The sequence below is a fragment of the Ursus maritimus genome, unplaced genomic scaffold, assembly GCF_017311325.1.
Source record: "Ursus maritimus isolate PB19 unplaced genomic scaffold, ASM1731132v1 scaffold_5, whole genome shotgun sequence".
Taxonomy (NCBI): Eukaryota; Metazoa; Chordata; class Mammalia; order Carnivora; family Ursidae; genus Ursus; species Ursus maritimus.
The window spans coordinates 36,959,684-36,987,568 of record NW_024426663.1 but is presented as its reverse complement, the minus strand read 5'-3'; the positions used below and the strand labels follow the sequence as shown (position 1 = coordinate 36,987,568).

The 27,885-nt window shown below is 40.2% G+C and overlaps 1 protein-coding gene across 2 annotated transcripts in view; it reads left to right on the top strand.

Moving 5' to 3' along the window:
- Positions 1-27,885, top strand: part of MAST4 (microtubule associated serine/threonine kinase family member 4) — a 161,124-nt gene that overhangs the window by 21,845 nt on the left and 111,394 nt on the right. For both annotated transcript variants that reach the window (XM_008691344.2, XM_040622219.1), the window contains exon 2: positions 24,251-24,339. In XM_008691344.2, the coding sequence (XP_008689566.2) occupies positions 24,251-24,339 (89 nt within the window). The remainder of the gene's footprint in view (positions 1-24,250; positions 24,340-27,885) is intronic.

Sequence of the window (27,885 nt, the reverse complement as noted above, 5' to 3'; positions counted from 1 at the left end):
TAAACCACGTTACTGGCTGAGAGAGGAGCCAATATATGGTGGAGGAGAATATTCCAGGCACAGAGCCCATGGAGTGAGGCTTGAAGAGATTATATTAGAGTGCTAGAGGCCTGGAATTGACTCTCCTGGCAGGAGGGGCCGATGAAGGGTTTTACCTAGGGCAGTGAGTGGTAAGGTCCCATTCACCCATTGGAAAGATTCCTGGCAGTGGAGGAGGAATTGGAGTGGGGCAAGGAGGAGGCCAGGCTTCCAGTCCAGAGATGGTGGTGGTAGGACGGTCACGGATTTGGTGGCGGTGAGCATGAAAGGAGATGGAATCCACAGGACTGGTAGACCAGTTGGATGATTCAAATGAGGAAGGATGAGACTGGGAGCACAGGAAGCAGGACAGGTAGAGCAAAAGTGATAATTTTGGTTAACTCCTGTATATACCCAAGTAGAGATGTACAGCTGACTATTGGATGCAAAGGTCTAGAACATAGGAAAGAGTTCCGGGCTGAGGATAGAGAGTCATCCACATAAAGATGAATGAAGAGCATCAAAGTTGATGACTGTCTAATATTTCTCTTCCCAGGAGTCTTTAGTGTTTGGGGCTGCCTAGATCCAGGGACAGAATCTAATCGTTTGTGCCCTCTGTGTTCCCAAGTGAAATGGAGGTGAGGGTGGGAGATGATTTGCACGTATTTAAGTAGTGAACCATATACCTAACCTTTTCCATAGGTACATGTGTTTTATTTGGGGGTAATGTTGAGGATTTAACCATCATTGGTCATAGAATCCTTCAGTTACTTAAGTTTTGTGGTACTCCTGGTATTTCCTTGTAGTTAAAAATATACTGGGGAACCTTACCATCATGTATATTCTGTCTCTAAGGAAAAAGAAATCAGGACAGAAAGAGATGAGGAGTTGAGTAAGAAACTGGAGTTGCAAAATTCTGTGGCATAGTCATAGTGGTTTTTGATTGTTGGGTTTTGTTTGTTTTGCTTTTATACCCTCTTTCTCTTGAACAGAAAACATGTTCTATTTAGAAGTGTTCTCTTGGTGGCATGATTTCTGGGTCCACAAAGAGGAGAAATATGGTGGACAGAATGGTAGTTTTAGAAGGAAAGCATGTTTGCTTATATGGGGAACAGGATAGGAGGAAGCCAAACAGAAGTTCATTCTTGCTGAGTTTATGATTTCATGTTAATCACATCATTGAAATGGCTGTGCTAGGTACAGGTCTCTACAATGTTGATCCTAATTAATTTGAATTGAAGACTTAGATATTTTTATACATTTTGAACTTCTCTGATTTACATACTGCAGAATTTCATGTATTGAAATTTGTTTGTGTACATTAAAAAATGTAGACCTGTTACAAAGTTGAAATTCACTATGATTTCACAATCAAATGTGAAATGGTACGTATATTTAGGAACATGTAGAGAATTATAAATCCAAATTCCAAATTAAGTACATATTGTTTTATTACCTAAATGTTTCATATACATGTGGATAAATACCACTCTTCCACGTTTTCCTAAAAATTTCATTTACTTATTTGAGAGAGAGCACGAGAGTGGGGTGAGGGGCAGAGGGAGAAGCAGATTCCCCACTGAGCAGAGAGCTCAATGAGGGGCTCGATCCTGGGGCGCCAGGATCATGACCTGGGCCGAAGGCAGATGCTTAACCTATGGAGACACCCAGGCGCCCCACACTTTCACATTTTTATAGGTCTTCATTTAACAAATAATTTTTCAGGGCAATATGATATGAAAGCTCCATAATTAATTTAGTAATTCCATGATATGATACCTCTATTCCATATCTCATTTGTTTTATGGTCTCAGGCAATATTTGACCGTTTAAGGTTGCTGTCCTTGTAAACTTTGGCTTGAACCAGGTTAGTACTGAGTGAAAGCTCTTGAGTTGACCATCGGGTGGTTATTGGATAGCTGTTGTAATATGACATATTCATCAGTTTGCTTCTTGGAGAGATACCCATAACCCTGGTGGCAGAAATAGATCATCTGAATGACATTTTAAGTCAGGAAAAAAAATAGCTCTTCATTCCTGTCAACTGTCACTCCACAGTACTCCTGAGGCAAATCGTCAAAAATCCTAGAGGTGATCGTTGGAAGAAGACCTGTTTTGTATACAGTAATGAGATTGTGGTTTTAAACCCCTCCATTCTATTGAGTAGTTTAAGTGGCTTTAGTTTGAAACATTAAAACCACATAAGCTTTATATATTTGGAGCACCTAATGTTTTATAAATGTTCTTTGCCTCAGCACTTTCCTGTCTTTAGGGCTCCTGTCACTTTCTTACAATGTTTCATTTTAGAGAGCCTTGGGTGTCTCAGTCACTATATTTTTATTTAGTATCTTGGTTCAGTAGAGCTTTGTGCTGAAGAGGCCAAGGTTTCTGAGTGTTGATCCCATACCAGTCGCCTTTTACAATGAAAATTATTTTTCCTCTAGTTGCAACTGGTGCGTCAGAACTGGCTGAAAATATTTGACTACTTTGGTTCAAAGTATGGATGAGGCTGCCATACTCATTAACTACACTGGAAAAAATAAAACTGATGTCCATCGGGTGGAATCTTTCCCAATGGGGATGGTATTTTTCCCTGTGTGAGGGAAGGCATTTACTTTTATCTGTGGATAATCTCCCACTAGAGTAAAACACATGCATTTCAACAGACTTATTTTAATGTAAGTTCAAGGAGAATGGAGACCATCAGTCTTCATACCGCAACCCCATCCCGGTGTGCTCTGCACAGAGAGAAATGGTCGGCTCTCACCGTCTGCTGCTGCAGAGAGAGCACTGGGCCTCTCCTGGAGTAGATGGCAGAGGGGGGTCATCTCTTGCCACCTTTTTAACCTGATTTATTGCCTTTGAATTTTTTAATAAGGACATATTTTAAGTTCTGTCTAGGGACTGAGAGCTCTGATCATTCATGCAGTGAACTTTGAATAAGTTGGCAAGATTGGCCGGACCCTATTACCATAATGGATGGTGACTATTTGACATTTACAGTGGTATGCTCCATTTGCACTAAAATAAATGAATTTGTATTTAAAAATAATTTACCAGGTTTTTTCCCTGCCAGACCTAAAATAGAGGTGGTTTGCATTCAAAGCTGAAAACTGAAAGTCTGCATGCAGACTTAGTGAAATTTGTTGAATCTATGTTAATTAGTGCGTCCCCATTAAGCCAGATTGCACCGATCTGTTAGCTGGAGAAAGAGCAGGAATCACCTTACTCGCATGTACTTAAACTCTTAAGTTGCCAGATTTTCTGAATACACAAGGATTTTTGTTTAGTGCATATCACTTGTCAGGCCTATTGACCTTACTGCCTACCGAACTGTTAATAGGTCAGGATGGCGGTTCTCCACGCCATGTCAGTTTTAAATTGCAGCTTCTATGATTTGAGAACGAATTTGTATAGCTCTTCCTGGTGGAGCATTAGATCACTGGTATCCTTTGCTGCCCATGATACATGTGGAAATGAGTCAGTGGAAAATTCACTTACTCATCATGACCTACTTCTGTCACTTGCGTTGAAGGTGTGCTTATTTGTCAAAAGCCATCTGTCCCCCTTCCAGAAACTCTTGCTCAATTTCTACTTTAACCCTTTAGCCTAAGGTTCTTTTAGAATTTTCACAGTTACCTGAATCTGTCCATCAGTACTTCTGTAGTACGTGTAATCCATTTTAGATCGACTGTTGGAGACCAGGCATAGTCTGACCTTGTATGGTTCTGAGCAGATCCTGCCCCCACCCCCCGCAATCACTGCTTTCTAATGAAGATTGGAGGAGAAACTGTAAAATGGTAACTATAACTAATTTAAAAAAGGAAGATTTATTAGGCCACAGTTTATTATGAGCACACTCTCCCCTGCCCCATTTTCAGTAGAACTTTGCTTTTCTCATTTTTATTAGCTTGTCCTTAGGTTCATGTATCCAGCGAGGTTTAGTCTAGGATGGCTATGCCAGGCTGCTGGGGGTGCAAGAAGAGTAAGATCTGTGCTTGCCCACACAGAGTTGACAGTCTCCTGTAGGAGAACTGTGAGGAGGCATTTTAGAGTAAGACCACTTTCAAAGTCCATTCACCCGTTTAACACAATCATATATGTCAGGGTCTGAAGTGGTGTACCCTAGACGTTTATGCAAATATGAGGGGATTTATTGAGAATAACAGAATTCTGAGCTCTAGAAAAGTGATGTGTATTATTTTATATATTTTATTAAGTACAAATAAATATACATATGTGCGGCAACTATAAACCTATAAACATAGGGTAGCTCAGATTTATTGTTCTTTCTTTCATGTCCAATGTTATACCTCAGAGTATTAAGTTATATGCTATATTTACACATTAAACAGGACAAACCTCAATTCAGCATTATTTAAGATAACCATTTCATCTTAGAATAATATAAAAACACTTTTCGCCCTGGTCTAACCACATTTACAGACTCACAGGTTAGGAACGAATGATCATACTTAGTGTATAGAGGAAGTAAATGGAAACCAGCATTTGATGATAGAATTCTTTTTGAAATCCATCTCATTCTCGGCTGTTAATTACTTCTTCCTGTGAACAACTCACCCTTAAAAAACAAACAACAAAACTCGTGCTGACTTGATAACACTTTTTAGAAAGCGGCACCTATTTACATTAAAATAACCAGGTGGAATTCTGCTCCCCGCTAACCGATGAAGTTGTGAGCATTAGTTTATTTGGATCGTAACTTCTCCGTGCTTTTTTCAGGGTGTTACTGATAACTCTTGCTACTTGGAGGAGACCTTGTAGAGAAAAACTCAGGATCTGACTGAGCTCATTTGTTGAGTTTCATTACAACATAGGTATGGTTTATATTGCTGAAAACGTTCTGCGCTTTTAGACTAAGAACCAGAAGCTTCCACTCACAGTCATAAGTGAAACAGCCAATTCTAAAGTAACCGAGAGCTAGTTAAGCAGAATTACAGTGTGGAAGCAATGATGTGTGGTGCCCTCTGAATTTTGTCACATTAGAATGATCTAGATTTAGCAATATGATAACTGATTAACTTTGATTCTACTGTGGGGGACAGACTGCTTGTGTTCATTTGCTCATGACAGTTGTAACCTTTATCTTTGCTTTTGCAACCATTGTCTGTGATGAGCAAAGTAAGTTCAAGTTTGAGCAGAAAAAATCCGTGTGTCAAATACTATGGCATTGTGAATCTACATCTCCATACACCGTCCATCGGGAGATCCGTATAAACAATGAAGCCTCTGAACAGGTTTTTACACTGTATTACATTTCATCATAGGTAAACCCTGTTTGTCTGTTTGGTTCTCAATGAAAGAGGCCCTTCATGCTTAGTCTTCATACCAGACCGCATTTCATACAAGAGATTAGACCATAAGCCAGTTGGCCAGTGACCTAAGTATAAAATGTCTTACCTGGCTTTGTACAGTCTCTTCATTTAAAACTACCTGCCTAAAAGTTTTATTTCTTTTGTTGTGGTGTCATCACAGGCCACACCTACGGAATTTGGAATTGTTCCTTATACCTTATTCAGATGTTTTCTGCTAAACTGTCTTTAAGGAAGGTATTGAGAAGCAACAGATCCTTTCTGAGCTCTGACCTCCTACGTGATTGAAATGCTCCCTGTCACTGGGAAAGCATGGCATTTCTGCAACCTTTGGAAAAGGCTAAGAAGGAAAATGGATGAGGTCCCTAAGTGATACTTGTGGGCATTTGAGTGGAGCTTGGGGCAGAGTGGCAACAGGGACTACGTAACAGTGATTCCAAAACCACAAGGTCTCTGTGTTCTCCCTGTGGTGCTGGATTCCTAATTTAGGCTCCCCCCCCCCATCTGTTCAGTAGCCATACGTTCCACAGAGAGGGCCAGGGGCTATTGTAATAACAGATGATTCATTCCACATAACTAACCCCAACACTGGGAGCTTTCTTAACATGGGACACTATGATTTTCCTTAGCTTCTGCATTGTAGCTTCAACTTTGTAAGTGTTCTGCACGTTGAATATGAGACACGTGATATTCCAATGCAATATGGTAATTACCACCCGAATATACATTTATTAATTAAAGCTCAAAAAGGAGTGATGATATTTAACACTAAATGCTGGGAAAAGTTGGTGTATATAGAGCTGTTTATTGTTTTAGAATAGCTGTTTGTCTACCACTCTGCAAAAGTGTGTTCTGTGTGGATATTCTAAAAGGATGTCTTCACTTATGGAGCGTATTTGTGTCATTGAGGGGGTTAATTGATAAACACAAAGGTTCCCTTGAAGGCCTGAAGGACTGCTAGTTGAGAGGCAACCAGTGAGATTACCTGCTTTTGCTTTCAAATTTCTGTAACTCCCAGGTTGTATGTGGTGTTTCCATTGACATGTTAAGTCAAGGAGACCTTTTTCCTTTTGGCTTTGCTCTTTGCCAAGTTGACCAAGCCTGCCGAAGTCTTGCTGCATCTCCCACGCATCATTAATAACTATTAGAATTGTCCTGCCCTGGCTCTGATTAGCACCACTGTGTTTCCACAACCAGAAGCAATCCGATTGTAATTAAAGGGCTGCCAACGATTCCTTCCATTAGCGAACTCTGTCAACATTCTGTGCTCGTTTTCTGTTTTCACATTTTAAATCAGGCTCTAAGGAAAGATGAGCTTTGGCTAAAGTACTAAAATGACATTTATTGATGATTTCCTGAAAGAGACACTTCTCTGGTATGCTGGGTTGCTGGGAGTGAGTTAATGTTGGCTGGTACTTCACAACCAAGGTGATCTGGCATGTCGGGGTTTTTTTCTACTATAGGTGCTTTCTTTTTTTAAAAATCACTTTATTGAGGTATGGTTGACCTAGAAAAAGCTGTCCATATTTAATGTATACAACGTGATGAGTTCAGAGATAAGTGTATATTCATGCAGTCATCAGCACAGTCTTTGCCATACTGTCACTGCTTGGTGTAGCCTTTCTCATCGGGTCAAGTGATGTGGAAACCAATAGATGCTTCCTGCTCACCTGAGTTGTTTACAGTCAAAGCCTACGTGGGATGATGAGGCGTGTTCTAAGCTGGGGTGTGGTATTCCTGGATGCCGCAGTGGGCATAAACGTGTAACTGGCCCTCACCGAGCAAGCATGACCCCTGTTCTTAATTCTGTCCTGCACGCCTTTATCCCTGGCCACATGCATGCCCCCCACAGGGCCTGTCATCTTGTACCTCTTGGAGCCCTGCATTAGAAGGGAGGAGACACAGGTCCTGGCCACTCACAAGTCAGACGCACACCCAGGCACCTCTGTCCTGTCCCCGTCTCAGGAACACTCAGCCCCTCTTCTAGGCTTGGGCAGTTCCTCCCCTTCCATTCCCTGTAGCAACAGGGCTCACAGGCTCTTTGGTCCTCAGGGAACGACCTGGGTAGAGATTCGCCTCCTGGGCTGCCTCCAGACTTCCGCTTCTACTCCTGAAACCGAAACTCCCCCAACAGGCCCTCTGAGTCTCAGGAGCCAGACTCTGCCCACAAGGATTTCTTCTTCTTTATACTTTGCGTTCTCCTCCAGGGGAAGGAATACCACAAAAAATACCCCGTAAACTATCCTGTCACAGGACACATACATGGTCACTTTCTAGCCTCTCCAATCCTCTCAAGAATCATGGCTAGCAATATTAAAAAAAGGCATCTGCTTTAATTTTCACATTACATGCATATTTTTTCTAGATTAAGAGGTTACAGGATCCAGGATTACAGTGTTGTGAAAACTAAATACAAGGACACACACTTACGCTCCCATATTCCCATTATCATTGATGGACATTTCCTTCCAGTCCATTTTCTTTGCCTTTTTATGTATTTTATACATGTTTGATCTCGGGTTTTGGACCCTACGTTTGTTTTTCACCTATGTCTTTGTTAGCATTTTTGGAATCGCCTCCCATCTAGTAGTCCTAGCAGAGCTCACTGCGCTTTTTCATTCAGGGTGTTTAGGAGAAGACAATGGTCGTCATCGTTAGTTCTCTGCCATCTCAGAAAAAGGGCCACAAAGGGATGTGCCTGTAGAGGGAGAGTGGATGGTGAAACAGCTTGATTAGAAACAGAAAACCTTCCCCAGGGAGGGGCAGCTAATTCTAGGTGATTGTCAAGTGATCTTAAAAGGAGAACTGTGAGTAGAGGAGCACACAGGCCCTGTTGCCAGTACCAGCTCCTCTGTCCCCGGGGAGGGACCGTCCTGTGCCAGCCTCCGTCCTGGAGCCTCCTCAGACCACCCTGTCTTCTCTCAGTTCTGGACTTTTTCATCACTGCATTTCAGGCTACCGTGACTCAGACAGAACTAGGTCTTTATTGTGGGGAAGATTTTTAAAAATAGATTTTTCATTTAGTACATAAAAAGCGTTTGGAGAACAGAATGACCAAAAAAGGAGCTCTCCTAAGAAAAGTTGCCAACTCTATTTCTGTTCCTGAATCTTATCAATTTTTAAAAAACATTTTAAAAAGATAGGGAAGTACCTTTCTTCATTTCTATACAAATTGATTAACTTTTTCAGAGACGAGTTAGAGATTAATCTTGTTGAGGTAGAATCATATCTTGCAGGAGGAGGTAGAAAACTAATCGAAGTTCTTTCTCTAAGAGGAAGTTTTCACAGTTGAAAAATGACTCGTCTCTGAAACAAGGCTGTGACAGTGAGGGCCAGGAGGATTTGGGGGATAGAGTTATCATTCATAATTAATGTGCCATTAATTCTTCCTTACTATGGTGCCAGACTCGTTGCCGATTCTTTTGTGTTGGGTTTTTTTTTTTTTTTCTAACTAGAATACACACGTTGATTATTGGTTCTACTGGTATTTGCTATACTAGAATAAATTTTAAAATAATTTTATGAATGGAATTGTATGTTTTAGTTTAACAGTGTATTGCACACACATTAAATAGTCTTCCTGGGACCTCCACTACCCCCTCATTCCCTACATATTTCTTAATGATAAAATTATTCCCACTCTAGGTATCTTTATTTTCTCTTGTGCTCTTGAGAAAATGCCCTAACCTATGATAGGAACAATTTGCCTTCCTGGATACTGAAACCTTTAGTAGTTGCATTTCTAATTTAGATGATTATGTTAATTTGTTTCATTTTATTTTACTTTGGGTTTGTTTGTTTTTCTTTTTCTTTTTTTCTTTTTTTCTTTTTTAGCTTGACTGCCTAGTTTCTATCAAACCTTGAGTAGAGGCAGGGTTTTTTGTTTTTTCGTTTTTTGGGTTTTTTTGGTCCTCAAATACACAGTGTGGCCTAACTAAACAATAGAGCTATTTTAAAACTCTGGGAAATGTCTCCCTCCCCAGATTTCCTGATTGCAAACTCATAGGCACATCTCTTGGGTCCTGGTAACAGTCCTCCCTTTGCCTGAAACAGAGACATTCTTTAAAAAATGCTGAGGGATTTTTGGTGGAGCAGTAAAGCCGCCCAAGAGAAAAAAAAAGGAGTTAAAACAAGAAAACCATGTTGACGTTTATATCCGTGAAGGGGGTTAGAAGACAACTCTATTTTATGAGAATTTATCACCAGGTGCTAAGTGTCCAGTTTGTAGAAAGGTGACATGAACTGTTGCTAACCACTCATCTGCTTTCTTTTACAGTATTTTAAAATATCAAAACTTCTAGATATGAAAATATATAACTAAGGTGTTTCTGTAATTTTTTTTAAGTAAAACCAGAAACAATTTTTGTCATTTGAAGAACATAGTGTCAAATCTTTGGTGTACGTCTGTGAGGCAGATAAGCTAATGGTACAAAGTGTTTTTGCTCCTTACTATATAATTGTGGAAGTTCAGAAACTTTGGTGCCTCCTGTTAACGGTGTAGCTAATATCTGAAGACGCAGGCAGAAAACACTGTGTTATATAAGTGAGCCCTATAATTTTATGATTATACTGTGAATGAAAATATAATGTGACCACAAAGCCAAAGGCGGTAGCTATTGACAAATTTTATTTTGAAGATGGTTTAGCTGTATTGTTGTTTTCATATGCATTATGTTCTTTCAATATGACTTAGGGTCTCTTTAGAAGAATAAGAAGCAAAAGTAGTCAGTGAAAGATTTCACATTCATTCTTTCATCGGGTCACTGATTTGTTTTCAGTAAGTTGAAGTATCCTGATTCTTGTCTTGATACGCAATTTAATGTCATGTGGGCAAGTTCCTAAGGATCCTTTTCACTATGGAAATTTTACTCAGCAGGGTGCTATCTCTTTATAGCATTGAATTTCTACTTAGAAATGTTGTCATGTGAAGGTCAGATTCCCTAACTTTAATAAACAGGAATCCAGGAACACAATGAACAGGAACTCTGTGAGTCACTGCAGGGAATGCAGAATGAGTTTGGGTTGGTTGCCTGGTGAATATGGTGAAGAGGCGGAGTTGGTGTGTTACTCTTGGAGCTCAGGGTACTTACTTATAAGGGCCAAACCCCAGGCTAGGGACGAATGAGGTCACTTCTTTGAACACAAGGCTGGCCCTATGAGAAATAGGTGGCCATGACTGTAAGAGGCATGCCAGGAACTTCAAGGTGAGTGAAGCCAGTCTTCAACTTTTCCTTAGTAACTGATGCTTGTGAACTCCTGCCATAGTTGTAACAATTCACAGTTCAGTGAAAGCTCTTTCTACACAGACACACTCTCATACATTCTTAAAGTCTTGGAGGTCTTTCGGGAGCAAGAATGGGGGAAGATGCCTGACTAAAGGAATGACATCTTCAAAGAATAAATGCAACAAAAAAATCCAAAAATTGGGGTCACAAGTTTATAGAAGTTGTAAATACATGTACATTTTATAATGAGTTTGTTTCATTTTGAGATGTCTTATTTGTAAATATTGCAACTTACAAAAAAAATTGTCTCAGTAATACAGTCAGTATAACTTATTACACACTTTGCATCCTCTCCTGGCCAAATTCACTTCCTGATGTATATTACAATGTGTGCCATCAATCCTTTTCTCCAAAGCCAGTGCTCATAAACATGCTTCACATCAGAAATCTGATTTCTGTATTCTCTGAGTCAGAGATCTAGAAATAGGGAAAGCATGATCCAGAAGCTTAGATTTAATTTTAAAATCTGTCAAGAAACAGTGGAACAAAAAAATCTGATTAATACATGCTTAAGTGCAATTCTTTTCTCTAGTTGTGTCTGTCTAGACCAGCTGGCTTGGAGAGGGCTAAGGAGGACGTGCCTGTTTGCCATGGGTAATCTGTGTGTTGGGTCATTTGCCTTTGGATCCTCGACACTGCCCTGTGGAGATGGAAATGTCCACATCATGACATCTGACCTGTTTACATGAGCCTGAACACTGTATACAAGTGTATCCCAGGATATGCCCTGCTTGGTGATATCGGGATGTCTGTCCACCTAGGTCAGGCTTGCTACCTCCAGAAAACTCTCATAATCTGGTGTGAAGCTTGATGACTTGATCTTCCTTCTGTAGCTGAACATTAGATTATAGGCACAAAGGTCTGGTGCCCCCAGGATCCCGTCCATGTCATGGGCATGGCTCTGTAGTTACCAGGCTCACTGACTGATGCTCAGGACCAGAATGCTGAGATACTGATGGACATGGATAAATACAGTCATTATCGAGCTTAGGCCCCTCACAGTTCTTTCCTTCTGTCTTATAGACACTTGCACAAAATGACTGCAAGCACAGGTTCCGAAGGCAAACTGCCTGGATTTGGATTCCAGTTCAACCACGTACTACTTGTGTGATCTTGTCAGACAAGCCTCTAGACTTCTCAGTTCTTCAGTTTTCACATCTGCTAGATAGGGATAAAAATAAGTCCAACCTCAGGATTGTCATGAAAATTAAACTGTTTCTTGGCGTGTATGAAACAGTTGTCAAAGTTAGCAGTTATTATTACTGCTGTTTTTATTCACGCTTGGGCATACCTCTCCGTGAAGCTAGCCAGGGTTGCCTGGGGAGTACGGTAGGTAGGTGGTTGAAATGATGAATGGCACTGGGCAAAGGTGGACCGATGCACGTGGTGTTGACAGTCAGTCTGAAACAGTGAAGTCTGTTGGGTGGGGTCCCTTATATGTCCCTCCACCTTGACATGGCCACTTTGAAGCCCTGGGTCAGTGCTTGGGTTGACACTTGAACTTGCGGTTCTGCAGCTTTTGTTTCTCTGTGTTTCTAAAAGCCAGCCCATAAACCTTCGTGTTGCAACATTTTTTCTGTAACTGTTAATATTTCCATTTACTATCAGGTCTTGCTGCCTTAGAACTGTCCTCTTTACCTCTTACGTAATTCATTGTATTGCCCTTAGAAGTTAATTCTGTGGGTAATCTTATGCTTCTTGTTCTAAGATCCTTGAGGGAAAGCCTCGTTATCACATTATGAGTAGTAAAACATATATGCATGAAAGAAGATATGCAAGAGAGAAAGTCCAAAATGTTTTATTTTGACTGCCCATGTTTACGAAGCTCTTGCTGTGTGCCACGTACTGTGATGATAATTTCTTTACATGCATTATCTCATTTAATTTCTTCACAGGTAGTTCATAGTCTTATCCCTATTCTACAGAATGGTGAATTGAGGCTTAAGAGGGTTGGAATTGGAAAACCCATCTACCAAGGGCAAGTCCTTATGTTTCATAGTGTTCCATGAAATCTAAAAAAGATCTAGCTCTCTCTTTATGGAATAGAATTACTATCCACTCATATAAGTAGTAGTTAAATGTATCTCTATGTCTGATGCAGATTTCTGACTTTAACGGTACCCTGCCTCTAAGAGCCACGTGACCTCCCTTCATAGGCCCTGTTGACCACCACTTGGTGGTGCTGCCTTGGCAGACATCACATCGTCTTCCAGAGTTATAGTTCTATTGCTCAGCCCACAAATGACAAGAGCGAGGTGAATTTGCTACCCAAACTGAATGCTGAACAACTAACTTACCAGTCAGCATCTTCCGGTATCTCTCCAGCCCTCCTGTCTTTAGCAACAGAATTGATTCCTTGTGGCCAATTTCATCTTTGTAAAATGAGAGACCCACTAAGAAAACATCAGTGAATACAAATGAGGAAAAAAAAAAAAGACATTTGTCCAGTGTCCAGTAAATTAAAGGAAAATATGCTTTGACTTTTTTTTTTTTTTTTTCCACCAGGGTAGGCTATTCTGCCCTCCTTAGAGGGCTCCGTCCTTCTCCTCTGGGGAACAAATAGTAGGGGTGGAGTGTAAGTGCTTTAAGTATGGGATGAGCACACAACTAATGTTCATATCCATTTGGCAGTCTTCCTGGTGTTTCTCCATCTAGGAAACATTTTCTTCTACTCCTGCCCATTATCACAGTTTTGACATTCATGTCATTAACAGAATGTCATTTTGCAAGATACTGAATTAGGCACAGCTAGCAACAAAACATACTGAACAGAAAGATAATGGCTTTTTGCCACATGACTTCTCCTCACAGAAAAGAACGAAGTGGAGCTCTGCTGTAGGCCTTACATGTGTGTGTGTGTGTTCTGACTGGAGGCACGTGGAATCAGGGACAGTTCACTTGTGGGCAGAGCGTTCTGCCAAACTGTGGCAAAGGCAGAATGCTCTAGAGCTGGAGTGGTGTTGAATACGCCACTCATTCTGTGTTTGACATATGTTTCTGTTGAGTGTCATAAAAGGAGATCGGCTGTTTACAGAAGCAAACTGGCCTCCCTTTTGTGGGTCAGAACTGAGCACCCCAGGGTCTTCTGAACCAGAAAGAAGGAACAGAGCTTTTGATTTTTATAGGTCGTGTTTAGCTCTGTAGCTGAATCACCCTAACAGACTAAAATCTGGGTGTAGCAAGTCAAGCTGAGATTTAATTTCTGGATGGAGAAGTCCGGAACGGGTAAAATAGTATTGTATACAACAGTTCAGCTGTTCTGTATATGTCCAAGTAAAATTTGGATGTAAGAAAATCTTACCATTGAGCTTTATAAAGGTGTGGAGCATTTCTTGAAAGCAATAAAAGTAGGAGACAGTAGCTACCGGAGAAAGAAGTTAATAGTAAATCTTTATTATGGTATTTCCAGAAAGGCAGATCAGAACATTAGATTTAATGTGATGAGTTTACTCTGGTTTGATGCTGCTGCCACTTTCTAACACTTTTTAAAGATTTATTTCCTCACCACTGGCCAGCTGAGAAAAGTTCAATGTTATTAAATTGATAAACAGTAATTTTTATAGTTGAACTTTAAACTTGGTTTTTTGCTCCTTAGGAAAAAATGTATCAAGTTATGACTTTCATCCATATTGAGTATGAAACATGGGAACTTAAAAAAATATGTTCAAGTCACAAATTAGCCCACCCCCCTTCTGCCACGGCACGTGTGCGCGCACACACACACACACACACACACACACACACACACACGAAGCAGAAGTTTAGGAAAACATTAGTTTGTATTTGTATTTTGTTTCTTTTTTAACTCCCCAATAGGTCTGTAGACTTACCTTTGGTCCCTTTCTGCAGCTGCCCTGAGAACAACCAAAGGCTTGGGTGTGAGTCTCAGAAGTATTGGACTCTGACCCTTGACCCAGTTATAGAACCGGGGCCACTACCCCCAGATGTCTCTCACTGCCACTCTGATAGCCTAGCCATATAAGTGGGCCCAGCTGGGTGATAGAAGCAGCTCTTCAGCTTTGCAGGATAGATGAGAGCATAGTTTTGAATGACTCCATACAGTGTTTTGGCCACATCAGCCCTTGGAGCAGTTTCCCAAGATATAGCACACGCCTTTCAACTCTTAGATCAAAATTAATTACCTTACCTTCCCAGCATTCTCTTCACACCCTCATCCCAAGTAGGAACAGTCTTTACTTTGTGTCTTCCGAGTGAGGTTTGAGCTTTTGTGTCCTCCCTGAGGAATCATAAGTTCACAAGTCACCTGTGTCTCATCGTTGACCCTCCTAGCCCTCAGCTGTCCTTATTCAGATAGACAGAAGTCTGAGAATTCCTGAGGGGCATATGGGCTAGGTCCCTTCTAGATCTTGTTGCAGACAAATTGCAGACAAATTGCACTAAAATTTTTTTTCACAGGTTTTGAGACGCTCCCCACTTGAATTACTTTTTACTGCTAACATTTTTAGCAGTTCAGCTTACCCTGCTACTATAAATACCCTATCATTACCAACTCCTATTTGGCTTTGAGCATCGGGTTAAGCCTCTTATAATTCCACTGATTATCCCATTTGTAAGTTTATTCAAAACAATGTGTATGTAGGTTTTTCCAGTAAGATGTGTCATACTGTACATTCGGCCCCACAATCCTGTCAGTTTTTTTGTGTTTTCTCAGTTGTACATGGCCTTGACCAATGTAGTAGTATTAGACTATATTACATCATCTTGGATCAGTTGAATCTTATAAGGGACACTGTATCCTCCAAGTTAAATTATAAGCTTCTTAAAGACTGGAATCATCTTCAGTAAAGATTTGGTAAATATTTAATTTAGTTAATCATTCAAAAATATTTACCGAATCTTTACTGAAATCATTTTTATTTTCTGTATATTTCCGGGTGCCCAAAGAGATTCGAAACTTATACCCCCTCCTAGATTATAACCTCCATGTAGAATCCCCAGGTGTGTTTACTGAATAAATGAGTAACTCCAGAATGGGTGCAGGGCTTGCCAGGATCACTCTGGAACAGTGTGGTGAATGTCAGCCACCCATCAGCCATGTGGCCAACATATGACATTAGAGTTCAACATGTCAGCCATGTAGAACTAGCTGCGTTGGTATGTCTTGTTTTGAGATAGCCACAAAATGGACTAAAAAGAAAAAGCATTTAAAAATGTTTTATGTCAGGCACACATCTCTGAGAGGAAGGGATTATTTAGAGAAAACCTATGAAATGGAAGGACAGTTTGCCATGCATGGTATATACTATCAAAGTCTAGTGCTTATTATTTATGAAAATGGTTTCAAAGCTGATTGGGATTCTGTGTCACACTTCAAACAGCAACAAATTTTGTTTTATACCTGTCTTCCAGATTCTGCCTTAGAAGGCAGTTATCTGTGAATTATTCTTATCTCATTTATACTTTAAACACTTGGAGAATGTTTTCTTCATGTTCTTATCTCTCATAGTACTTTGTACATAGGAAAAGACATTCCATTGCTATCTGTTACACTGAGTGGTGTCTCGCTCATATCTGTGTGTTCAGCTCTCCCTCTTTTCCTCTGTGAAGACAGAAAATTGGGCCAGACTTCAGTACGCGTTATCTTAAGGGATTAGATATATTTCCAAGAAGTACTGTATACAGTAATATGTATTTTTTCCTATTGATATTCCTCAGAATTTTTGAAAGCTTGGGAGATCTGTGCCTTCCTCTAGGTATGTAATTAGCCTAAATTTTTTGCTCATAGGTGAAAACAGTGTGAACAGCCATTCATTTCCGTTATAATTAATGCCTTTAAAAAGGAATTTTTCCACTAATGGAAAAGTGAAGTTCGAGTGTCAAGCCGATAATATCAATAATAAGTATTCATAATTACACACCCTGAATAACTGTGAACTAGGTCATTATGTTGGTGCAAATGTGCCGAGGTGGATAGCGCTCGGGCTTGGCCAACCCCACACTATGAGTGCTTGCTATTCCTCCATTTGGTTGGTGCTGTATAAGAGGGCATGGTCTGGCATAATGCTTGCACTGAGTTTGAGGGCCATTTTGTTATAAAAGTTAGTGTTTTAAAGAAAATATTGTAAAGTACAATCACGGGAGTTGTGAGCACATCAGCTTAACTCCCTAACTGGCTTCCGGACTTCCTCCTTTGGTTATTTTAATCTAGTAGCCTGAACCCTCCTCTTTAGACAAAAGTCAGATTATGTTGAGAACCTTCCAACAGCTTTCCTTTTCACCCGGGCTAGAAACTGATCTCCATGCTGTGTCCTCGCAGCTGCTACAGATCTGCCCCTGCCCTCTCTCCACTGCCTGTTTGGCTGCTTGATGCTGGCTCATTCGGCTCCTGTCTCAGGGCCATTTGCTTCTCTTTGTGAATGCTGGTTGCCTCATCCTTCTGGTCTCATTCACTCCTCCCCTCTCCAGAGAGGCCTTTCCTGACCACCTCTGTGTGACTGTGATGTCCCTCATTGGCGCTCCCCACTCCCCGTCCTACTTCTGCATTCTTTCCCTTCATCACCATCTCTCCCACTATAAATGTCCTCACTGTCTCCCATAGTATAGTAGAAATTGACTCATTGGTTGTGTTTACTGTCTGCTTCTTTCTCCAGGAGGTAAGCCCCTGGAGGGCAGCAGGGATTTTTACTGGTTAAAGTATGCCTAGCATATGTTACAAAAGTAATTTGTTGAATGAATTACTGAAAGCCTTTGTGGAGCCCAGATTTCATGGCCCAGAAGTTGGAAGCCGGCGTGCTTGGCTTCACAAGAGTAAGAAAGGATGTCACAGAGATAGAAATACTGATGCCTGGTTCTCTGCTGCTTTCTGAACTGTTCAGAAAAAGGGGGAGATCTGTAGGCTTGAAGAGGCCCGGATAAAGGGAGATTGATTTACCTCAGAAAGACAAGAAGTTACTTCTGGGAGAAGACAATAATAGTATGAAGGCAGAAGTGGAGATGGGAACAGAGCAGCCTCTGAAGGAGTAAGCAGGATTTGGGGGAAGGTGTCCACAGATTTTAAGGAAGATTTGCTTTATGTTGCTTAGTATAACTTTTCTTTCAAAATACAGCCTCAAAGATACTTCCCAAGGCTTTTGCAGTCTGATTTGCAAACATACAGAAGTGATCTTTTATGTTGCAGAAAAGGAAAAAGAAATGTCCATGATATATATAATTTTAGTGCATTTTAAGAATTCTAAAATTTGCTTCAAGTGAATAATCTAAAAAAGGAATGCATTAGACCCATATATTTATGTTGCCATGGTTAAATCTCAAAAATACATGTTGAGTGAAAAAAGTAAGTTGCAGAATACCTATAATTTATAGTGTGTGCCAAAGTGTACTTTATGCAAAAGTCAAAACGCACCACTGTCCAGAAATATAAAATGTCCATATGTTAAAGATTTTGTTATTAATTAATGAGGGTAGCATAACATATTAAAAAAGATTAAAAGATTGTGAAAACCCCATGTATATAAACATATACGTATGTGCATGTATATGTGCATGTATGTGTGTGTATATATATGTATATAGATAATTTTTTACATCAGGAATGATGACATGAATTTGCCAGTAGGTGCAGAACTGGTTAATATCTTGTAGGACAATGCTATTAAGTGTTTGGGATCATCTCTCCACGGAGATAATGAGTTGTGTCTGTACCATACAAAATTCATTTTCATTTTGTGAACAAGAATCCCTGCCTTACTACCAGTTTTCTACAATTTAACTTCTACCCCTACAGAGTTTTACAACAGTCTAGTCAGTAGAAAGACCATGGAAGTTGTCCACCCTTAGAAAATCAGGTAATCCCCTGGGGGAGTCCACTGTATCAAGCGTAACGAGCCACTGAAAGGCAAGCCATTCATCTCTTCTGCACAATCCCACATCTTTGTCATTTCTTCCTGGTATGAGAAACCACTCGTGAAGCTGTAACACGTACACAGATGTTGTTCATTAGATGCACGTATGTAGTGCTCAAGTTCCAAAAAAGAATGAGAAAGCTATAAGCCACAATTGTTAGTAGTTGTCTGGTCGGGGAGTGGAAAATGTTGATGGTTTGCATGTCAGAGGGTACACGTCCCCCTCTCTCTGCTATATGATTGGGAACAAATAGGACAAAATGATACAGTTGTTCCTCCCAAGTGATGGCAATTATTATTTTTCTGGGGTTTTTGTCTATTTTTTTAAAATGTCTGAGACAAAAGAAAAATGTAGGACTCTGTTTCTCCCTTGGTGTAGTGCGTTCATTGTACAGAGAGGGAAGCTGAAGCCTGCCTGGTTTATAACACGTAGTCCGCAAAACCACAGGAGCCGCACCGTTGCGCTCCCAGTCATGCCCACTTTCCTCCCCCGGAGCTTTCCTTTTCCATGAGGAAATATTCAAACGTTCTGATTCTGTTAAGGTACAGAATAACAGATGTTCACATCCAGTAAAGCTGTGGTCTTTAATTGGTCTACTGTGCACATTTATCCAATATTTCATCAAGAGGAACTAATAAACGATAGCCTAGCATCTGAATTCCTGGGGCCCTTCCTGTGCAGTCCACTCACTGTGTGATCACTGCCCCTCAGTCATGGCCATTCGTACGCCGTACCGAGCTTTGGCCTTTCAAATCAGCTGTGAATGCCTGTTCGGGTTTCCCCTCTGCCTTGCGTCTTGCTATGGTCAGACATGATGAGTATTCGTGTCTCAAAATGAATGTAATTTAAAATGAAGCTGAATCTCAGCTCCTCAGAACAGTTGCAAAAGGCCACGGTCTGGTGGGCCTTCCAGCTTTCACAGACCTAGTCGGGAATAATTAACAGGTTCTTTGGCCAGAAGAGATGTGACAGATTCAGATGTGAAAGGTTTACAGGTCCTGCCAAGCCCTTCATTGGAACCCTCAGCATAAGGACAACCTGCGCAGACAAAGAATGTTGTTGCTTTGGACCCAAAATGTGTACACCACCTTCCCCTCCTCTCCTTCAGCGTGGTAGCCCCCACACCTCTCCTCCCTCACACTTTTGAGGCAGGCCTGACTTAGATGGTAAAATGCAGGATCTGTCTCTGGGCGCCCGAGTGGCTCAGTCAGTTAAGCTTGTCTGCCTTCGGCTCAGGGCACCAAACCCCGTGTTGGGCTCCCCACTTGGGGGGGGGGTCTGCTTCTCTCTCTCACTCTCCCTCTGCGTGCTCTCTCTCTCTCTCAAATAAATAAATAAAATCTTTGAAAAAAATAAAATGCAGGATCTGTCTCTTTATCTTCCCGGCAGATGGAAGGTACTGTTGGCGTTGATTAGGAAATGAACCAGTTCCTTGTAGAATGCTCTGTGAACTCAGACCAGGAGGGGTGCCCTGTGCAATCCTCACTTCATCTGCTAGGCAGACAAAGCGCTTTCCTGTGCTGGCCTTGTGTCACTCTACAGCACATCCCCTCCCCCCATCCCTGATGTTCCTCTAGGGCATTCTGTCTCTGCCTGTCTTGCCTCCCAGCCCCACTCCGAAGTTCTGTCATTGCCTTTCCACTTTCCATTCTTCTCAGATCCCACCTCCGAGGTCAGCAGTATTTGTTTTACCGTGCAAGCATTGTGTGTCTGTGTGTAGTTCATCCGTGGGCGGAGGAACCTAAGGAATGAGGTAAAGAGAAATCCTTACTTGGCATCATCAGAGTCTGTCCTGGTCCACTGTTGGCCTTTGCCTTGCCTTTGTCTCAGGTTGTCTGTGGCTGCTTCTTGGGCTCAATCCAAATTTTGCACATAAAGAGTCCATGCCATTGTGTCACTTTCCACACTGATAGAACAAACTGCACATGTGATCCGGAGGCCAAGTGCCTCCATGTGTTGCTTCAAGTGGAGACCTAAAGGGTGGAGGTGCCCCGTGGGGAGTGGATATTCCTGTGTTTGGCTTCCAGATCCAAGCAGAGGCGGGGGAATGGCTTCCATTCCTTTCTAAAGAGGGGAGTGGAGAGAATGCACTCGGGGATGCCTGACTGAAACTTGAGTTTATAACTGTTCTCCAGTTTTACTTTTGCAATCGTACACCTTTGTTCTGAAGGCTGAACATGGGAGACGATTCTACAAGCTCAAATGTTTAGATGAGGATAAATTTTAAGCAAGTCGAGATTTCTGCTGCAGAAGTGGTATTTCTGTTTTACCTGTTAGGACATCCCCTGTTTTTTCCTGGGATGATTCTGCTTGAGAAAAAACAAGCAAGGCTGAATCGACTTAGTAATGCTGGGGATAGGGAACAAACCTTGATTTTGTCCAAGTGGCAGTGTATCTTCTCTTTCTTCATTTTATGGATTAAATGAGTATGGCGCAGTCACCACCAGTTGGGGAGCCCGTTTTGTCCTTGGATGCCATGAGCTTCTCCCTACATCTGCAGGAAAGAGTGTGATAACCTGGATGACTGAATGATGACCCTAGAGGTCAGCTCAGCATTTTGTACCAGTGTCATCAATGTGGGCAGTGCTACGTACTGTGGCAGTGTAGGTAGTAAACACTCATAGGTCCTACCAACTAGAAATTATTTTACTATGGGTTAAAATCAGATTTTATTTTATTTTTTATTCATTTTTTTAAGTAGGCTCCATGCCCAGCATGGAGCTCAGTGTCGTGCTTGAACTCACAATCCTGAGATCAAGACCTGTGTAGAGATCAAGAGCCTGACACAACTGACTGAGCCACCCAGGTGCCCCTAAAATCAGATTTTAATTCATTCATTGGGAACCAGGTACCTAGAGCAATAAAATGAGGTGACTGTCAGATATTGGAAGCAAGCTATATTGAGATTGGTTGACTGCCAGTCTTCCCCATCTGTGGAAAGTTGTCTACAGAATATCTCAGCAGGACCCCAGGATTTTAAAAGCATATATATGTGTATATATATCAAGAATTAGGTATTTGGGGGTTAAATACAGTATAAAATTCTCTTTACCCTTAAGAATGTTAGCAATAAATTAATTTGTTTGCAAGGCCAAGACCCTACTTCACAATATAGAGATTTGTTTTGTGTATTGTATAAGGAATCTGTCTTGTCCTGTATTTTATAAAGTCTGGTTTTATATTTCATGTTTAAAAGCTTCCTGTTTCATTGTTGAGAGATTCAAGAAAGTTCAAGTCTATTGTAATTTTAATACTGTCTCTACGTTCATGCTCCAGATCCTGAGAGGGGTTAGAGAAGAGCCTTTCAGCTTTGATTGTTCATAGCATTTGTCAATAAGATATGCCTCTGATTATTTAAGGTTTTGTATAAAATATTCCCTGTACCTTGTTTTTAACTATTTTTTTTGCTCCTATATTCATAGATGAAGAATCCTTTTTTCTCTTGCTCTAAATTGCATTCATAATCATTGGTTTGTAAAGATTACAAGTCTTTATAGAGAGTAGGCAAACACAGAATGAATGTAATATAAACTTTTATCATATTTTTATACTTTGTATTTTTATATTTTTTACAGTAAGCAAACAAGATATTTTATTCCAGGTTTTATTTAGAGATTTCTTTGTGAGATTTTTTTTTTTTTTTTGAGTCACATTTTTAAAATCAGAACTTTCCTGCCTCTTCCTGGTAGACTTTAAATAACTGATGTAATTTTGAAATTTTCTTTTGTTTTTCTTTGTTTTAAATCTAAATTGTTGTCTATTTATTTTGCCCATTGTAGTGTATTAGTCATTCTATATGTTTGTTAGGAAAATTCACTTTTTAAAAAAGGTTTTCTTCAAGAAATACCATTTTCTAGATTTGAAGTTCTTGTATTTCATGGGTATCCCTATTTAAGATACTCATTAGGTTACTATTTCTGTTGATTTACGTTTCTTACTGAAAATTTTATTTACATATATAAACCCTAATAATGGAATGTCAAGAGAAAATCTTCATAAGTGATTTATATCACAAACTAAATGTGAAAAATAATATAGATAGCCATTTTTCTAGCAGTTAACTCGTATTTCAGTTAATTTGTTTAAATTAAATAATTTTGCTGAGATTTCCAGGGTATAAATCTGTCACTTGTAATTTCTTTTATTAACATTAGCAAGTTGATATGTTTAATATTCCTGTATTGGAATGAAAGAAGACATTAATTTGAATTAACACTAAATAAATTATAAAGTATCTTTAAAACAATCATACTGTCTGATTTAATGATTATGAATTTTGAATTTAATAGGTCAAATATGGTTCTTGATAGATGAGTTGTTAATATCACAATCCACCTTTATAATTAAGTATCAAGGGTCTATTCTTAATCAGCAACTTCTTTAAGGCTGAGTAAACATGATCTTAATTACACTCACAGATAATGCTAAGGGATGTTGATTGTTCCAGTATGGAACATAAAATGATGCAGCCTGACCTTAAGAAATTATAAATATGGGGATGTTGACAAATGATAATAAGCAGCAAACCTTTAAGGGAGAGGATTGGTTCCCAAGTCAATATTGCTGAAAGAAATTGAGTTTGGTTTTGAAATGTATTATTTGAATATTGAGAGATATTCCTTTCAAATATTCTGTGCAAACTCTCAAATACGTCCACGACACCTAATTTAGAAGTTAGGTGAAAACTTCTCTTTGAAGAGCCTGTTATAACAGGTATATTCTGAATTAAAGAAGACATTACAGTAAACCTTAAATGGTGGAAGACATTACAATAAACTCCCGGGTGTAGGAGGACAGAATCACAGTGCCCTGAACCTTATTAAAGGTGAATTCCATGAGGTAGCTTGCTGGGTTTTATTCCCCTTTTCCTCACTGCTTTACTGCTAGTAGAGAATGCAGTGCCAGCCTGCATTGAAGGAAAAGGAAAGGAAAGGAAGATAATATTCACCTCATCATCAACCAGTTTCACGTTTATCTTATTCTTCGCTGCTTGTGAGAGTTACTTCCGAATCCAAATAGGCATTTTATAACTTGGTCCTGGCAGAAACAGGAAAAAGTTGTTGCCCTTTGCCCAAATGTAGCAGTGTGTTTCTACCGAGTGGGTACCCAGGATAAAAACAGCAGATAGTGTGCCTCTGGCAAAAGGCTTTCGCTATTGGTTTAATACCAACTGGAATCTGTTTTTATGATTCCAAAGTATTTACCTGAATGAGGAGTTTGAATGGAGTATACAAGATGAAAAATGCATCAGGAGTGAAATACATCTTGGGCACCGGCTGTTCTATTGACAAAAGGCACAACTAGGAAATTTGTCTAAATAATTAGATTTTTAATTAGTGTATCATTGTAAGATGAATGCCATTGCGCTTCATTGCATGTAATTTTGTATTAGAAATTTCATGTCAACAGAGATGCTACCTGTGGTTTGCTGATTTGAATCCTTAATTTATCACTTGGGTGTATGGCGTGTCACCTATTTGCAGCAAGGAGTGGAAAGAAGGCATTTGATTATAACCTCACTGGTGGTGAGGAATACTGATGGTGTTATGCTATATGAATACATTATATTTTCTAGTATTCAGGAGGCAGCCGTGCCTTAAATATTAGTGAGTGCATATTAACTTGCAAAAATGTAAGCCATGAGCAGATACGTTGCTGAACCTCTAGTACATGTGTATGTTGAATATACCTGGACATTACTGACGTTATATTTGCTTTTTAAAACTTTGATTTTGTTTTTCTTTTTCACAGTTGCCGAACAAGCAACCGGAAAAGCTTGATAGGCAATGGACAGTCACCAGCATTGCCTCGACCACACTCACCTCTCTCTGCTCATGCAGGTAATTACTTATCCTTTCTTGAGTTGTGTTTTACTTCTTTTTGCTGGTTCTTAAAATAATCCAAGCATGTTGAAATTCAGGTGTTTCTTTCTAGCTTATCTCGGTTTTCCTTTTGTTTTATCAGTATGCTGTTCTTTCTGATAAGTTAGCCCAAACCTCATCCTCTTTTTCAGAGTGTTTGGATACTGAAATTGAGAATTCCTTTTAAATGCAATCCTTTTTCAATTATTTCTTTCTCCATTTCTAAATTTGTGGATGATGCAAGACATGTTTCCATGTTGGGATTATCTTTGGGGAATGCAGATGTGTTCGTTCACATGAAGAGGATCCATGTTAAGAACTCTGGGGGAGGAAAAATATCTTTTCCCTACCCTTCTAAGTTCTCCACTGGGAACCTCCTTACCAAAGACAGATTAACAAGAGCAAACACATTTATTTAATAGAAGATTTCGGTGACACAGGAGCCTTCATAAGGAAATGAAGACCCAAAGACATGGTTAACCTGAGTGTGTTAATGCTAGGTTTGATGAAGAGTGAAAAGTTAGGCAAGGACAGGACAGAAATGAGCTAACTCTAGTAAACTGGGGCAAATTGACCAAGGATGAACATTCATAGTCCTCTGTGTTCCTTGTTTTCAGAAATCAGGATGCTCCTTTCCTCCAGGTACAGGGAGGACTCCTCTCACAGGAGGACTTGGTGAGGTGCTTTAGGTGCAGGTCCGAAGAACCTTCCTTCACATGCCATTTCTTCTATTTATTTAGCTTAAAATATTGTTGGTCAGGATGCCATATTTTGAGGCCACGTGTCTTAACGTCCATCAGAACCATTCAGCATTTATTCTCCCTAAAGTTGAACTTAACCCATTACTTACATTCGCTATTACAGATAATGCTGCTATGAGCAGTCTAGAATGTGTCTTCTCTAGTGTGTGTGCAAGAGTTTATCTCAAGTTTTGCCTGACACTGGCAGATATAACTTATTTATTACATCTATAATCATTATAGGGACAGTGAAGATTAAGATATGAGCCCTTGGCCTCAAGTACTAATTTTAAGGAAAGTATAGCCATATTAGAAAAACTGCGTAGTGAAGACTGCTTTGAATGTTGGGTTTTTTGTTTGTTCGTTTATTTGTTTGGGGTTTCTTTTCTTTTCTTTCTCTCTCTTTCTTTCTTTCTTTCTTTCTTTCTTTCTTTCCTCTCTCTTTCTTTTTTTTCTTTCTTTTTCTTTCTCTCTCTCTTCCTTTCTTTCCTCCCTCCCTCCCTCCTTCCTTTTTCTTTCTTTCTTTCTTTCTTTCTTTCTTTCTTTCTTTCTTTCTTTCTCTCTCTCTCTCTCTCTCTTTCTCTTCTCTTCTCTTCTCTTCTCTTCTCTTCTCTTCTCTTCTCTTCTCTTCCTTTTTCTCATACCCATCATGGTGCAAGGAAAGTGTGGGAGAGTTTAAATGAGCTACTTAGTCAAGATGCTGAAAGCCAGGCAAGACTTGGGCTGGCAGACACAGGGTGAGAGAAGGGGGATTATCAGCATGGCTGCAGTGGGGTATGGGTGTTTTGGTTGTAAGAGAATATGAAGGTGGAAAGATAAAGGAAAGTCATAGAGTATAAGGAATTTTGAGTTTGAATGCCTTTCAAGGATTTTGAGGAGGATCTGTGTTTTGGGAAGCTGTCTTGAGGATTCTGAAGGATGTTGGGTGGAAAGGATGCATGAGTAAGCCCTAAGTCATTGTACTCTGGTAGAAACTCTAACCTGATGGGCTTGCCAGATGATACTTATTTCCCATTTAAACGTAGGGCTGTGACTCTTCCCCTGAATGCAGTCCTTTTGCTCAGAGGTTGCTTTCAAGTTGAGAGTGGGAGTTCCCTGTAACATGTTTGGGAAGAAGAAAGGGGAGAGAGAGGTAGTTGCCCTTTTGGAATGAAATTTTATTTTCCCTGTAGTAATAAATAAAAGATGGCAAAGCAAAAAAGGTAAAACATGAATTGATCAAATTATGATACTAAAGCAAGACCACAGAAGTCCAGAAATCCCATTCCCAGGTAGAACCTTAGAGAAACTCTTACACATGTACACAGGAAGGTGTGTTCTAGACTGTTCATAGCTGCATTGTTTGTAATAGCTAAACATCTGAAGCCACCTAAGTAGCTCTTGATTGGAAAATGGGTAAATGTGTTGTGGCATAGTCATCGCAGAACACTGTGCACAAAGAAGATATTAGTACCACGCGTGTCTACATGGATGCAGCTTAGACACTGTTGGACAGCAAAAGCCAAGTTGCAAAAGAAGATGGTTGAAACCATTCATGTGAGGTTAGCATGAGGCTGTGAAGAGTATGCTGTTTAGGGATACACACATGTACTCTTAAATACATATATACATTTCTTCTAAGAGTCTAAAGGAAAACATGATCATTTTAAAGACCAATTTCATGGTAGTGGTTACCTCTGAGAAGGTGTGAGGCAGATATCACTGAGGGAGGGGTGAGCAGTTGGTAATACTGGATTTGCGCAGCTGCTGGGGGAGCGCCCAGCTATTTCTATTATTGCCATTTATACCGTGGAGACTTGTATTACATGATCATCAGAACAGCAAAAGGTGACAGAGGGGCAAGCAAGGCCAAATACCTACGTGGGGGCTGGAATTCTAGCTTTTTTTTTTTTTTTTTTAAGAGTTGCAGTCTTTTATTTTTTTAGAGAGAGAGCACATGCATGTGTGGGGCAGGGGTAGGGGCAGAGGGAGAGGCAGAGAGAGAGAGTCTCAATCACTACACGCCCAGCATGGAGCCCGATGCGGGGCTCGATCTCACAACTCTGAGATCATGACCTGAGCTGAAATCAAGAGTTGGACACTCAAGCGACTGAGCCACCCAGACGCCCCTGGAACTGTATCTTTGCATTCATCCTGCACAGTGCCCAGCAGTATATACAAGGGCTAAGTGTATCGTGAATTTTATCTCTTACGTATAATTCAGTAGTGATGAAAAACTTCAATCCTGCTCCTCTCTGTAGTGTTCTGTAGTAATTGTGCCCTAGTTTATGTGCCTGTTGACGAGTCTTTTATTGCGGTGATTTTCTTCAGTGCTAATATTGAGAGTAGAGAAAATGTGGTGAAGACTTTAATGATCCTTTTAATTATTTTTCTTTTTCTCTCTGTAGACCTAGCTTGAATTCTTTGCTCTTCAAACATAATTTTAGTAGTCAGTCAGAGGAGCAGGCAGAGAGAAGCCTGTCTGTCAGGTTCAGACGGCATTTTCCCTTAGGTCCAAGAGCCAACAGGGTTTTATTCGCTCGGACCCTGTAGAACTCCGTCAGACTTTCTTTGTGAGAAATGTCATTTCTCACAGTCTGGTAGTTTCCTATTTACATGTAATAAGAGAAGGAAAACGTAAATTAAATAAAGACCAGTCCTCGTGTCTTGATGGTGGTGAGTGCCTGCCCACTCATCTTGCCTCATCACCTCCCTCTCCCTTCCCATTGCTGTCTTCTGTGTCATGTGTTCAATGCACAGAATGCCAAGTGAGAATTCCTAAATATCTTTACGAAACACAAGAGAA